This window comes from Telopea speciosissima, chromosome 5, assembly GCF_018873765.1.
Source record: "Telopea speciosissima isolate NSW1024214 ecotype Mountain lineage chromosome 5, Tspe_v1, whole genome shotgun sequence".
NCBI lineage: Eukaryota > Viridiplantae > Streptophyta > Magnoliopsida > Proteales > Proteaceae > Telopea > Telopea speciosissima.
Window position 1 is genome coordinate 65,220,554 of NC_057920.1, and position 15,936 is coordinate 65,236,489.

A 15,936-nucleotide genomic window follows, 5' to 3' on the forward strand; every position below is an offset into this window, starting at 1 on the left:
AAAAGCTAGGTGTCTTTGATTCATTGATCTCCAATGCCAGGCCAGAACGATTAAGAGGCTTTTCCTCTTGCACGAAAACCCTCGCCAAGCTTAATGGGTGAGAGATGAGAAAACGAAACTAAAGAAGATTCTCTGAGGTAAACTCCGGTGACGTCTGGGATGAAAGAAATTTTTATTGTATCCGATGGACTCTCTGACGTAAACTCCGGCGATGTCTGGGACGAACACGACCCCCCTTAGTCGTTGTGCCTTCCTGTTGTGGCCTCTCTATCGCAGGTAACTTCGACTAGTAGGGGAAGGGAAGGGGTAGGGGAAGGGGAAGGGGTGTGAAGTTCGGGCTTCCCTAAGGGCAAAATGGTAAACTCACACCCCATTAGGGATATATTTGTCACTTTAAGGAATCAAAAGCCACACATTAGCAACTAACGGGAATGTTCTAACGGATGGGGGCTGAGTGTAATAAGTACCCTAAACTCAGGGGTGCTGGGTGTATATTTTCAAAACATAGGGGGTCGCTTTGTATTTAGGACAAATCTCAGGGGCTCGCTCTGTATTTAGGACAAACCTTAGGGGGATCGTAGTGTAATTTACCTTTAAAACTTTGAGGATTGCGCAAAAGGTTGTTGGGAGCACAGTAGCAAAGGTGGGCGCATATAGAAGTTTGGACGAATTGTCAAGAGGCCGTAGATTGGCTAATGAAGAGGTCGAGTAAAGGATGATCGTGAGAAAATTACTCTTTGCTTTATGATATTTCTATGACCATGAAAAACTTTGGATCCGTAAGTATTATTAAGAAAGATAAACAAGTTATATCTATTGCCCATAAATAGGCAAGTAGCACGACAGAAGAGAATGCAAGTATCTCTTAAGAAAGATGTTCCTAATTTTCTTTTAATTAGTTGGCTTCCATTAAAAAAAAGTTGCACCTTGTTGCAACTCCCAACTTCTACTTGCATAGAAAAGGTAGAAATTAACCAAAATTAATTTTGAAAATAGATTTTTAACACCAATAGACAACAACCTCCGAAAGCTATTCTACCATATTGACATATAGATCACCTAGAAATTCAATTACTCCATAAACTAAATGCAACGTTGAATAAAAAGATGAATTCTTATTGTCACAAGGTCTGCTATTTTTTCAAATGTCATAAGACATTTATTTTGCTAATTACAACCGTTGGATAGAGAGGACATGACCTAGATGAGCTACATGTCAAATTTCAGGGTCTAATTCAATCAAATAGCCCTTTCTGTATTGGCACAGATCCCTATTAGACCAATAGAGGAGTCTGGTATAACTTAGGGTAATGGCATTACATGTAATTATTCTGTCATTCAAGGGTTAGGTTGTAACCTATTTTTACATATATAAATATATCTCTCGTGGATGACTCTCTCAGTTGAGAGAGATCTGATCTCACTTTCATCTTCTTCTCAGTTTCCTTTTATGGTATCAGAGTTGCGAGAAGCGGACCTCTCACAGTGTTCGTCAATGGCGATTTCTGATTCCTCAGTTCAGTTTCTGTATCCTAGCAACCTCAATGTTGCGAACTTCGTCACAATCAAGCTTTCTTCAAGTAACTATCTTCTCTGGGAGACACAGATTCTTTCTCTCATCGAGAGTCAAGATTTGTTAGGGTTCGTAAATGGTGAATGTCCCGCTCCTGCTCGTGAGATCGTAGACTTGGAAGGCAAGATGATTGTGAATCCTGCATATCAGTCGTGGATTCGAACGGATCGACTTGTGAAGGCTTGGATCACAGGAACCCTCTCTGAAGAGGTTCTTGGACTCGCAGTAGGGATCAAGTCCTCCGTGGCTTTGTGGAGTACACTTGCTGCAGCTTTTTCACAAGCGTCCGAAGCTCGCGAGTTCAAGCTGCTCTCGAAATTACATTTTCTAAAGAAAACAGAGTCTTCATCTCGGTCTTCGTTCTTGATCGAGTTCAAGAACGTGTGTGACCAGTTGAGTTCCATAGGCAAACCAGTTCCAGATCAAAGCAAGGTATTCTTGCTTCTAACAAATCTTGGATTGGCCTATGAGACGTTTGCAACCACTATGCTTAAGCCTCCAGTACCAAGCTATCAAGATCTGATTCCTTTGCTGCAGAGTCATGAGCTGAGAAATCGAGGTAATGGTTCAGATTCCCCTAGTCCACATCTTGCATTTCTTGGAGCTAAAACTCCAAAATCCGATGGTCAATCTAATAAAGGACGAGGGAAACACAACCATTTTACCTCCCGTGGCAGAGGATTTGTTCAGAATTCTTGTTCTTCTGAAGATAAGGAGAACAAAGGTACTGGTTCTGGATCTCACTCTTCTCAGAGCTCTAAAGGCTCAAATCAATACTATCGTTCCACTATCAAATGTACAGATCTGTCACAAATATGGACATGGTGCATTGAAATGTTATAGCCGATTTGATAATAGCTATCAGTCGGATGACATCCCTCAGGCACTTACTGCTCTTCACCTGAAGAACTCTCAAGACTCAGAATGGTTCCCTGATACTGGGGCCACTGCGCATGTCACAGAATCTCCAGGTATACTCCATTCACTTACTCCTTATAGAGGTTTCAACAAAGTTATGGTAGGTGATGGTAATCATCTCTCAATTACACACACTGGCAATAGTTCCATATCTACTGGTACTACATCTCTACCATTGAAAAATGTTTTGCTGGTTCCTTCTATTAAGAAAAATCTATTGTCGGTGTCTCAATTAACTCATGATTATCCATGTAGCTTTGAGTTTGATAAACATGGTTTTGTGGTTAAGGATCTTCCCACCAAGAGGATACTGGCACCGGGGAGTAACATTGGTGGTCTCTATAAGTTTCATACATCTTCTGGATCTCAGTCATATACTGATCAGGATCCTCAGGTCCATTTCTCTTCTCGGTTTCAATCTACTACTACAGATATTTGGCACCAGCGGCTTGGGCATCCTCAGAGCTGTGTACTATAGAAGAGTCTGGTATAACTTAGGGTAATGGCATTACATGTAATTATTCTGTCATTCAAGGGTTAGGTTGTAACCTATTTTTACATATATAAATATATCTCTCGTGGATGACTCTCTCAGTTGAGAGAGATCTGATCTCACTTTCATCTTCTTCTCAGTTTCCTTTTAATCCTGTGTATGTACTTGCAAGTGAATCGGTTTTAAGCACCCTACCATTTGTTAGTGAGAATAGATGATTTAGATTTAAAAAATTGTAAAAATTAATGACTCATATTTATCTTGTGACTTTTGCAAACATCACAATCCATTGTTACATGGTTAACTTCCCCCTAATATTAAAATAGAAATCATATCAAATCAGGCCTTAGAAACGAATACTTAAAAATTGATAAAACTAATTAAACATCAAACTTGTACTAGAAAAATAAAGAGAAATCAGTTTCAGGTTAGAATTTTGAAACCGTAAGAAGGTGCAGAACAAAAACCAATCGCTAAATGAGCAGAAATGAAATCCAATAGTTAGACTTGAAGTTTTAGAAAATTTCCACTACTTGAGGAATGAAGTCATGAAATCAGGAAAAAAAAATATGATTTTTATGCTAGTAACAAAATAAAAAACTAGAAATTGATGTGAAAGAGAGAAAAGAATTGCTAAAGCTAAACTTATTATCAATAGAGGAGAAAAAGAGAAAAGAAGAAATTGTGTTTGGAATACCAATCTAGTATGCTGAACAGTTCCAAAACTTTCAATAAAAATTCAAATTTTGTACTCCAATCATCTCCAATTGATGTGTGCGTATTACATATAGAGTGCATCTTGTTGTCATCAAAATGGTTAAATGAGAAGTTATAACATTCTTTTGATTGTCCCTTGTCTTATTCCCGAAGGTTATTTATTGCATATGGTAAAAAAAAGTTTCAATATAATTTGAAAGTGATTTGTCATTATGTCATTATTACAAGGTACAAAATTTTTTCAAGTAGGCACGTGAAATGAGTTGATTTACCTTAATTAAAATAAAAAATATATTATACTAAAGAGGGCAAAAAAGTAAGATTATGGTTCCCCCCCCCCCCCCCACCAACCTTAGTTACAAATTACAACAAGATTTTCCTTTACACATATAAAAACATTCTAAAATCTTAGATTGACTCAAGAAAAGGACTCCTAATTAATATATTAATATTAATTTAAAATAAATAGACTCAAAAGTCAAAATAAAACTCTTAAAAATTATTAAATGTCATAATCTATCTCAAACATAATCTAACTTAAAAACTTAACTGCTGATCATATGCACTAACTTTTACCATACTTTATAATCTAATACATTTGCATCAAAAAATCAAATTTCCAACGTGGTTCCAACTCGAGGCACCTCAAACATTAGGCTATGGTTGGATTCCAAGAAAAGAAACTCAGGTGTAATTTAGCCCAAGGAGGGAAAGTAACCCCAAAGGTCTAATCGCCTTGAAAAGTCCATGAGCACAGTTAGATTGGAATACTTGAGCTGTGTTTGGTATGCATTTTATGTTGATTTCGCATTCTCGATGATAAACACAACTATTTTTATCATCCGAGAATGTGAAACCGACATAAAATGCATTCCAAGAATGCATACCAGACGGTGCCTTGGTATTTGTGTTGATCAATATACGTATTCCAATCCAACTGTAACTAGGGTGTCTCTCGTTGGAAGTGTGTGGTTCCGAGTACTGGATCGGCGCTGAAGGTATAATAACTTGCCGGATCGCTCTCGCTTATTCGTACTAGTAGGGCAAGAGGAGCCGGAGATTGCAAGAGAGAGCGATCAAAGCTTAGATTTTTCTGCCTTTTGGTTTTTGTTCGTGTTTGAATCCATGGCTTTGAACAGTGGAGTAAGATCGGGGTTGAAGTTATTGACCTCTTCTGAATCTGCCCTATCGAAATCAGGTCAGCCTTATGTCTCATTTTGCGATCCATCGTTCTCTGTCGATTGCTTCAAACCTGTATCTATCGATCGTTAACAAGATTCATGTTTTTCAATCAAAACATTAGGCCTTTCTTGTTTTGCCTCTTTAGTCCATGATCAATTATATTTGGTTTTACTTTCTTATTTTTGAAAATTCAATTTTGTTGCTTTTGACAAGAACCTTCTAAATTCTAATTGATCTAGATTGGGTTATAATGTATGATGACGTCTTATGGTTTGATCATAGATATAGATAACAACTGGACATAAGAGGTCAACAATTGAAACAGCTGAAATTGACATTGGCCCTTCAAGCTGACTGAAATTAATAGGACTCCTGCTGGCTCAACAATTAAAACAAAAAAAAAACGATGTTCAAGGATGCGTCTTCATAACAATCAGTACAGATTTCAATTTGAACTATATACCAGTATACCATAACCAATTACATATCAGTAATTTTATTTCTTTCTATGTTATTTGTACATGTGGATTAATTAAACTGGCTCCGATTTTGTTGAATTTGTATGCCATGTGATATGAATATAGTCTTCTATCCTGGTTTCCCTTGGTTGAGAATGAGTTGTCTATTTTTGGTTATCAAGGCATTTCTGGGATTGCCATGGTGGTAGGCACCTGTACGTAGCCTATCCTGTCTGGTGTAGGGGGGAATCTTGGTTTTGGGTGGCTGCCCAATTAAATTTTAACTTGGTGTCCATGATTCTTTTGGTTGAGAGGGGGGGGGGTGATTGTTTGCTTACTTGCAAATAATTTCTCCATTCTTTCTCTTCTAGATTTGTTTTTTTGGGTGACAAGTTGACAATACAAATCTGCATGTGGTATTATTATTCTCTGTTTAATTTGTTCTGTCCAATATCTTTATTGCTATTTTTCGACAGGGCAACAGTTCCCTTATGTTGTATTCAACTAGCCAGTGTACCATCTTTACATAAGTGAAAAATTCTATTGCCTCCCCTATACCTACCCTATAATTACTTGAAATCCCCTACTCATAACTTTTTTTCTTCAGATTTCCTTTCCCTACTAACCTGGTTTCTTTGTGGCTTCCAGTTTTTTAACCTTCTTGGACTGTGCTTGGATCCTCTAGATTTTGGGGCTGGGTCAGAAATGTTCTTTGGCTTGTTCTCTTGAGCTGTCGAATCCACAGTGTCTCTTGGGCTTGTTGCCTTAGCCTCATGGACCTCCTAACAGATTTGGATGCTCAACTTCCCCCCCCCCCACCAAAAAAAAAATAAAAATCCCTACTCCTCCTTGTTTAGAAGTGTAAAGGTAAATCATGTCCTCATAATACTGGTCAAGGCGTCGCCTAGGCTTCCAGTCAGCTTGGTCGCCTAGGCGGGCGCCTTGGACGCGTTGTTCGCTTAGTTGGTGTCGCCTTGATTTTGAACCCTCTCCAACGCCTTTGGGTCGCCTAGATGACGTGACAACTATGGTCCTCATCAATCTCCCCTCTTCGAATGGAGCTTGTCCTCTAGCTTGCATCTTCTTCTTCAAAATATGGGGGTGAGATGTTGAACATGTTTGTAATGCTTAAATCTTTGGGAATTTCCACTTGGTAATCATTTTCTCCCATCTTTTCAAGAACTTGACATTGCCCGACCTTCCTTGGCTGTAACTTATGATAACCTTCCATTGGGGGTATCTTTCTTTGGATAGATACACCCAAATCAGATCTCCAGCGTCAAACTGAACTTCTCTCCTTCCGTCCTTCATCTGTCAACAAACTTCTTTTCCTTTTGGTAGGTTCTCTCAAGGGTACTCTTCACTTGGGCATTTATAGATTTCAGATTCTCTATCCGATCTTCTATTTTCTTTGGGCCTTTGTTGAACAGGTTGGCTTTAGGTAGGAGATCTATATGGTGCTGTATTTCTCTTTCCGGTGGGGCCAGGGGGTAGTTCAGCTGGAAATACATATGTGGACTCACTCATGACTTCCTTAACAGTTTCTGTTAAGTCACAACCCAAACTTCCATTCTGATTCGCCTAGAATCTTTCTCCCTTGATAATTCAAAATCCCTAAATTACCCCTCCCCTCTCCTCCTGCAAACCACTCTGTATATCTTAGTTGCTTTAAATTGGGCTCCAGATCATCATGGAAAAAAAAAAGGTTAACACACAGAAGGGTCAAGGGAAGGGAATCATGGAATTGGCTGCTTTTTTGTTTAGTGGCTGATGATAATCAAATGGCAGATGCGCTCTATCATTTGGTGCATCCAAGGTTCCAATTCCTCTGATGGATGGCTTCATGCTTCATGGTGATAAGCAACTGAGAGATAATGAAGTGGTGTTATATTTAGACGAACGATATATCTCTCTTCTACTCTTCTTGAGTTGGTTTACCACTCTCCTTAATGATTACAAATATCCATCGACCATTTGACTTGTATGAAGCAAGGTGCAAGGTGGATCGTCTTCACCAGTAACCACCAATTTGAAGAAATAAAGAAAGAATGATGGTGGGAGTAGAATCTCCTTAAATTTTGCTTGCTCTCTATCTTCTCCCACCATCATCGTCTTCATTGACACTTCAAATACGATTACATTCCCTCATTTCCTACTGTGGGTGGGCTCGATTTCGGCTATTGGATCGCCAACAACATCAATGGGCTGGCAGATTTCGGTCAGAGTACAACGAGGAGTCTTACAGGAAGTGGTTGGCCTTAATGTTGAGGTGGGTTCCTCCAATTGGCTTGGGATAGATCTGGTATACAACTCTATGGATAAATCCGATGATCTGAGCTTGTAGTAACCCATTTTCAAATAGGGTTAAAGCAAAAGAGAGGATAGAAGAAAGGAAGCACGGGAGGTGTGCTGCTGAAGGGGGGCTATGGGAAAGGAGAGGGGACCAGGGCTAATTTAGGGATTTTTTAAATTATCAAGGGAGAAAAAGGGGTGGAAGTTTGCTTTTTAGATGCAATTAGAAAAGAATTTTGAGTATAGGACAAGTGTAGGGGAGGATAACCCCTTTAATCAATATTTTCAACAGCTAATCTGCAAGGAAAAAGCTTATTTGAGCAGCTTGTGATGCAGATTCATCACCAAATAGGGCTTGTTTCATTGGGAATAAGTCTAGGGTTGGTTTACATACATGTTGGGCCTTTGATCCCATGGGTTTCTAATGTAATAGGCTACTGTTATGGGCCTAAAATATGGGTATATAGGTTGCATACGGGATTAGCCCAATACTTAGTTTATTTTTATGTTTTTTAATTGAACCGGTTCAAATTGGTTGCATCCAATTGGTTCAATTTAAGTGATCATGTGACTTGGTTAAGTGGTCATGTGATGTAAGTTGGGCTGGATTAGGACTCTATAAGTCCAGCCATGTTTTGAGTCTATTTCCTTTAGTATTCTAGTTTCCTAGTCAGTTTAAGTTACCTAATAGGTTTGGGATAGGGTTAGGCCATTCCTTTTTAGTGTCTAAGTCTATTTTTGAGTCTTCTATATAAGTTTGTAAGGGAGGCCAGCATTACATACGAATTTTGATTAATAAAAACTCAGCTTTATGCTTGCTGCCTTTGTTGTTGCTATTGCTCCCTTGTGTGAGTGTTGCCTTGTGGATCTCAAGGTGCTAGGGTGGGTGGACTCCTGCGACTCTTTGCGTCTGTCCAGTCCCGGGAGGTTCTTCTTCTTCTTCAATCGAGCTTCTTTAAGCTGCTGTTGCTGCTGCCTTTGAAGGAGATCAAACCAATAAGTAATATTAGTTCCCTACATATATTCTTCTTCTTCCCCTCTTCATCCTCTAACCTACTCCACACCCCCCTCCATCCATCAAACCCTAATTTCCATTAGACCTGCAACTCCTACCTTAACTAGGACTCCTTCATAACTTCAGATCTGTCCATCAGTTTCAAACCAAACTTCCAGCATACAACCCCCACACTTCTCCCTACACTCGATCCTAAACCCAGCTCATAACTCCCACTCTATCCTCTCCATTCCTCCACTCCATTAAAACCTAAAACCTGCAACTCTGCAGAATTTTAAAACCTTCCCGAATCCAATTATTTTTATCCCATAATAACCCCCTACACCTGCATATTAAAGCCATATAAGACCCATTCCCAAATTCCCATCCAATACCCTAGAATTAACCTAAATCCTAGTGCTGTCCATTCGAACCAGCAACCCCTTTTGCGATTGATCCTGTTGTTTGGCTCCTGGTAGGTCTCCTACCTACCTAGGACTACATTAGCCTGCTTCGGTAAGATTGTCAAAGTAGCATGCAGTTAGGAGTTGGTTTAATTAGCGTTTTTTATTTAAATTGTAATTTTTATTTTATCTTGTTGGAGCTGGTTAACAATAGGAGTTAGTATGAAGTTGGGTTCGAGTTATTTTGTAATTTTCTTTATTCTTGTTGATGGAGTTAGATAGAGTCCAAGTTAGAGTCAAATTTTGTTTCAATTTTAGGATTGGATTAGGACTTGTTAGTTTGCTTCTACATAACAGCATGTACCCATTGATTCTTGGTTGGATTTTAGAGAATTGAATGAAGTTGGTTTATGCTTACCTGCGTGTGCAACCGTGTACTCGTTCACTCTGTTCTCTCTCCTCTCCTTGTCGACCCAGTTCTTCTTCCTCCTTCCAGGTATGATCTCTTTTCTATTTCTTGTATTTCTTGTATTTCTTCTTCTTTTTCTATTCCTCTTCCTTTGTGTTTGCCATTGATACTCTGTTCTGGGCGGTACTTGCAGCCCCTAGTTGTTGACATCGATCTCTCCTGATATCCTTCGGATCAGTTTGAGATTTAAGGGCTCATCCCTCTAGTAGAAATGACTCACATCGCACAGTTTCGAGTCAAGATTTGACCTTTACTGGAAGTTCTAACCAGAACTTCAAATCTGGTTCCATTGTTCCGCCAGTATCTGTTTCAGATATTTTTAGACAAATCTCCAGCTGTTGGTTCACCATATTGTGGGCTGGATTCAATAGAGCATTGGGAAATCGACATCTTCTTGAAATTCGAGTCGATACAAGTCAATTTGGTAGAGAAATCGAACACTCCTAATGCTGGTTTATTGCTGGATTTTGTTTCCTTCGTGAGGTTGAATTAGCAACCCGAATTTACATATTTGCCCCTCTATTTGCTGTCCCACTTAAATACGATTTGTTCTTTCTTATTTCCATCATTACCTTCCTTATTATAATTCCAGAAATACCCTCACATATGATATTTTGTTACACTTGAGTCATGGTTTTGTTTTTATTACAAAAAAGGAACTACACGATTCACAATATTTACAATTCTGCCACTTGGTCCTTGACTTAGTTATTTAGAGTTTGCGTGGACCCATAAGCTATCGAATTTAAGGTTTTCGGAACCCGGAATTTCATCATAGCCAATGCTCATTGTGACATCAAACCTTTATTTTGCCACTTAAAAAACTGTCTAGGCTGAATGTGTACTTGCCGGTAGGACACCTTGGGTCTACTTGTCCACAATTTTTAGCCCCCATCCAATCTGCCATGTGGTAGTTATTTAGGCCACATTGATAAGCTTATCAAACAGGCTGGTCTGAAAAGTTTTACTCAAATTATAATAGATAATAATATCTTGAGGAATTGTCGACCAATTTGGTTTTACAGTTTGTAACAATTACATATAACATCCTGTAGGCACTGTCTATAATTAATTTTCATGAGCGACGCAAAGGAATTTTACTCATTACTCTGTTATAGTGCAATACCATTCAGTAGGTAATGTAGTCCTAGATTGGTAGGAAACCAACTAGGAGCCAGTAAACCAGGATCTGATATGAATAGGTAGTCCGAATTGGTCAAAATAGGGTTTTAGGTCAAAATTAAGGTTAGGGTTTGGATCGATTATTCCTAGTGTAGGGAATGAATTTCGATTCAGTTATGGTATGTTTCTGATGGTTGGATTGGTCTGTGAAGAATTTGGGTAGTAGGATGATATCTAGAAATAGTTGGGATGTTGTGGTTTGATTGAGGTGATGGGAAAACAGCTTGGTTTGAGAATTTCAATTGGACAGGAGAATACTCGATCCAATTATATGAAGGTGTTGTTAGCTGAATGGTTTGTTAAGAATTTTGGGAGATGGGATTGTTTTAAGAGATGGGTGGGAAATTAGGGTTTTGGGGTGGTTTGGAGGATTAGGAAAAGAATGGGTATTGATTGGATGGTTCAAACTTCTTCTTGTTGTAAGGGCAGCTCAGTTGGTTAAAGGTTCTTGAATAATTCTTGAGTTGTGATTTTGAAATTGAAGGAGATCTTCAAAGAACTTGAAGGAGTGCTTCAAAAGAACTACTCGGGCTTCACACCGCAAGGTGTCGATTGTATCAAAAACCAATTCCACCGTCGAACCACCTGGGCTTCCCACCGCAAGGTGTCAATTGGATCAAACACCGATCCCACCAGCCTTGATCAAACACAAGATAAAAATCTTCAATGGAGAAGAAGAGCAGCCAAAGCTTTCATTAATATCAAAATTCGTGTCAAATGTTTGCCCCCTTTTCAACCTTATATAAAAGACTCAAAAATAGACTCCTACACTAAAAAGGAATGACCTAACCCAATCGTTAACCTATTAGGTAACTTAAACTGACTAGGAAACCGAAATAGACTAAAAAAACAGTCCTAACCCAGCCCAACAAAACACATAAAAGAAAACTAATAAAATCACTTAAATTGAACCAGTGGTTGAACAGGTTCAATTTATGAATAAAAACACCAAAATAAAACTAAGTATGGAACTAAAACAACTAATCCCGTATGCAACCTAATTACCCATAGTTTAGGCCCATAGAAGTGGCCTATTACATTGAAAACCCATGGGATCAAAGGCCCAACATGTACACAACCCAACCCTAGACTTATTCCTAATAAAAGAAGCCCAGTTTGGTGACAAATTTGCATCAGTAGGTAAGAGGTTAGGATTTTATTTAGAGAGAAGGGAGAACTAGGTGATGCACTGATTTAGTGGATGATATAAAGGACCTAGAAATTGTTGGAATTAATGCCACACAGGAGAACTCTGGGACCTTGGATGATTTCATCCAGTTGGGCTTCTCCATCTAATAACTTAAGCCTTTGGGTTGGACACCTCAACATGGTAACATGGTATCTGAGCCATCATGATTCACTATGTTAATCCCTTTCAAGTTAATTGCAGTTCACTTCTATATATTCTCCTAAGAAATGCTTTCAAATTTACTTTTTATGTAGATTTGTATGGAGGAATTGACCTCTTGAAGAGATGCTTAACAATTATTCACCAAGTCAATTATCTATTGGGTGCTTTGCAAGCCATGAAATTGATCTCCTGAAGAGATGTGTAACAATTATTCACCAAGGCAAAACCTTGCAAGCAATGGAATTTTACTGTTTTTCTTTGATTGGTCTAAAAAATTTCAAAAGAACTCCAAAAGATTAAGAAGTAGCATGCACAGATCAGATGGTTGTCAGTCATCTGATTTTATTTTTGTGCATGAGATCTTGTATAGTGGGTTACTGTTTCTTTTCTTTGGTTTTTTGTGCGTTGTTTCTACTTAATGCTTAGTTATTACGGGACTTTTGCTTGATCTGGTGTTAATTTCCTTACATCTACTCTCAATAAGATTTCAGGGTTCCATAAAATGATAATACTTTAGCGGACCTTCCTATCAGTTAGTCTTGTCATATGTGGCAGATCTATTGGGATCCCAAACTTAACCAAATGCAACAGGTCAGAGTTTTGTTCTGGACCGTCCTTTGTTCCTCGCTGCTGAGCAGTGCGCCCTAGTTCATGAGGATTACAGGCTGCTTTCCGTCTATGCCGGCAAATTGTTACACCATTAATGCGTTCAATGTGTTTTCCTTCCCTTTCTATATTCTTGTTCTGTGGATGTTGATGTGATTTTCTATTCTCAAAATGCGATCCTTGGTTTTATTTTTCACACTAGACAAGATATTCATGAGAAAAGAAGAATCTGCATGATTCTTGAAAGTATTGTAGTTCATATGATGTTGGATGTATCTTTTTCTTTATTCAAAATCAACAATCCTGTGTGCTATTCCTTGTTTCTTTAAGAAGCTTGAGAGATTGACATTCATTTTCATGAACATTCATTTCATACACAATTAGCCCATCTTCTTTGGCTTGGTAAAGATTTGCATCTAATATTTGCTTAAAGCTTAACTTTGTTTTGAATTTTCTATTTATATGTTGAAGACTCCAGCCATTTGCTTCACAATCTCCTTTAAGAATTGCACTGTCTTTAATGTGGAGAAGGGTCATGGTTGATTCAAAATGTTGGTCTAATCAACCATAAAAGCAACTCTCCCAGGGCAAAGCAACCGACTCACGTTCTCCTGTAAAATAACCAAGTTTCTGTTTGGTTGCAAAGGAAATTAAAGGGAAGGGAAATGAAAAATTTTGAACCTAAAAAAAGAAACTTTTGTAATCATTACCCCCACATGATTATATATTACTGACTCCAAATCATTCTATATTTGGTTATGAAAACTCACTTTGCTTTGCATTTAAATCCCTTAGATTTGAAAAATAAAATAAAATAAAAATCACATCTAAAAAGCATCATTACTAAGTAAGAAATTTAAGTAGTTTATACAATCGTGTTGAATAAGTTACCAAATCCCTTTAATTTCCCTTGCAACCAAAGGGAGCCCGGTATTTGATCATGTACAAGGCTGAAATTAGCATGCAGAATCATTCTTGCTCCACCAATCATGGCACCATAGTCAATATCTGATGTTTTTCCTTTTTATTGTTCTTTAATAAGTGTCTGATGATTTTCTGTTATATGCTTATTCATGTTATACTAATATTATGCCCTTACAAGAAGTAGTGATAATTATGTTGTGGACAGTCGGTCGAGGATTCCACTCAACTGGAGTGAAGAGAATGGGAGGACATGGCCATGATGAACCATTCTACATTCACGCAAAGCACATGTACAACTTGGACAGAATGAAGTATCAGGGATTGAAGATGTCTCTTGGTGTGTTTACCGCCTTCAGCATTGGCGTCGGTGTTCCTGTCTGGGCTGTCATCTTCCAACAAAACAAAACTAAATCTGGTTGATTTGTCATGTATTGGTGGAAATAAGAGACATGAACTGAGTTTTTCCTCCAGCAGAGGAATGCAAAACTGTATGTTGTTTCTTTCTTTTTCCAGAAAGTAGGACTTTTAGCTCCAAGGGAATTGCAGTATCCTGTGAGAGACCTAAAGGCAGGAAGTCTCACATACTCAGATCTCATGATTTTTGAACAAATTATGATTCTCTTTTTGATTGATTATGAAATTTTGTGGGTGGTGGGTTTTTCAGGTGAGTCACTTGGAAGCTTCACTAAGGCTCCATAAGTTTGATGTACATGTTTTAAGAATAAATAATAGCAAAAGAGATAATTGCTAAATTTTGTATCTATGGTTGGAAAGTGAAGTAAAATTTAGTCACTATATTAGAATTGGGAAAAGACTGGGCGCACCGTGTGTACCATAGGCTAGTACCCACTCTCTCTCTCTCTCTCTCTTCCCCCTTTGAAATGACCCCCATTGGGATGGGTATGTTCAATTAATTGAAGATGCAAAAATTACAAAGTTTTGTGAATAGTTGTTTCTACTGAATAAATTAAACTGATATATTTCTATGGCTTCCAAATTCTTCAAAAAAAATTCATCTTTACCTTTATCTTTACTTGGAATTTGATTAGATCAAAATCTCAGAAAGTCTTTTGACATAAGATTGTTTGGATTAGTTCAAATATTTCCCATGCATAGCTTTACTGTCTGACATGCTTTGACTCTATCTCTCCCAACCTAGGATTTCCTACTCAAAGGAAATATTTTTATTGCAAATTGTTGTCTATGTTGGAATTCTCAAGAAAATGTGGACCACCTATGATTTTATTGTCTTTTTTCTATATCTGTTAGGAAAAGAATCCTTAGTAAGTGTTGGTTTCATCAAAGAACTATTTTTCCTTTTAAGAGAAAATAGATGTGGATTTTAAAAAATTTAAGTGGTAAGTCAATTTGTGATATTATTGGTAAGTTTACCTTTAATACTGTGAAAGAAATAAAAAAAGACGAACCTCCTCGTCCTGTACTATAAAACAAATCTATGAAGTTAGTTCTTTTAAGATAAGAAATAAATGTCTCAAATATGTTATGTGAGCCAAGACACTTTAAGGAATAGACATCTTGCCATTGGTTAGGACTTAGGAATTAGGACCTTTCACCTTTCTCTTATTTCTCCTCCAGCCTTAGGTTTTTTGATGTATCCCCCTTTTATTGATGTTTCTATCCATCCCTGGCTTTTATTGTATTATCCTTGGATTATTTGTTCCCCCCCCTTTCCTGGTTTCTTATGTATTATCATCTTATTAGGTCAACAATCAGATAGGGGTCTCCCCTTCATCTTGCCTTTTGGCTTTGTCTTAGTACTATACTCTTTTTTCTAATTTAATTTTTCATTCACAAAAAAAAAAAAATCATAAATTTTAATAATTATCTATAACTTACTATTAGGATATACCAAAATGTGTTCAAGTTTGCATTTGCATTCAATATTGATTTTGATATATGACCAATTTAACTTACTCCTCTATATGTCTCACATCACATCAACCACTGAACAAACTCAATTATTGGATGCTTAAACAGAAAATTTTCTTTGTTATCAATATTATTGTTATGAGTGAGTGGTTTTTCTAACTTGATGGGCCATGAATGGCTTCCCTTGTCTACACGTGCTTGAATATTTGCAACACAAAAAATTAGTTGGAAATGAAATTTTGTGCCCTAGTGATTATATGATTATTTTTTCAGTTTCAACCCCATTAGCATTACACCAAATGGATAATTCACATTATTCTCTATTCATCAAATGTCATAATCTTCATTGATTGAAAAGTTAGATGGTGGGACATATGATTGAAATAGATCTTAAATTATTGAAGGGTTAGTTTCATACTTTCATCCTTAAATTTTCACCCCAGATTAGACTGGTCAAAAGTACTCTTCCCCAGTGCAATCTAA

At 37.6% G+C, this 15,936-nt stretch overlaps 1 protein-coding gene across 1 annotated transcript; it reads left to right on the plus strand.

Moving 5' to 3' along the window:
* The first annotated feature begins 4,738 nt into the window (after positions 1–4,738).
* LOC122660929 lies at positions 4,739–14,173 on the plus strand. The gene is made up of 2 exons (XM_043856187.1): positions 4,739–4,899; positions 13,769–14,173. Exons 1-2 carry the CDS (start codon positions 4,827–4,829, stop codon positions 13,981–13,983), a joined length of 288 nt encoding a protein of 95 aa, XP_043712122.1. The 5' UTR covers positions 4,739–4,826; the 3' UTR covers positions 13,984–14,173.
* Positions 14,174–15,936: the final 1,763 nt, after the last annotated feature.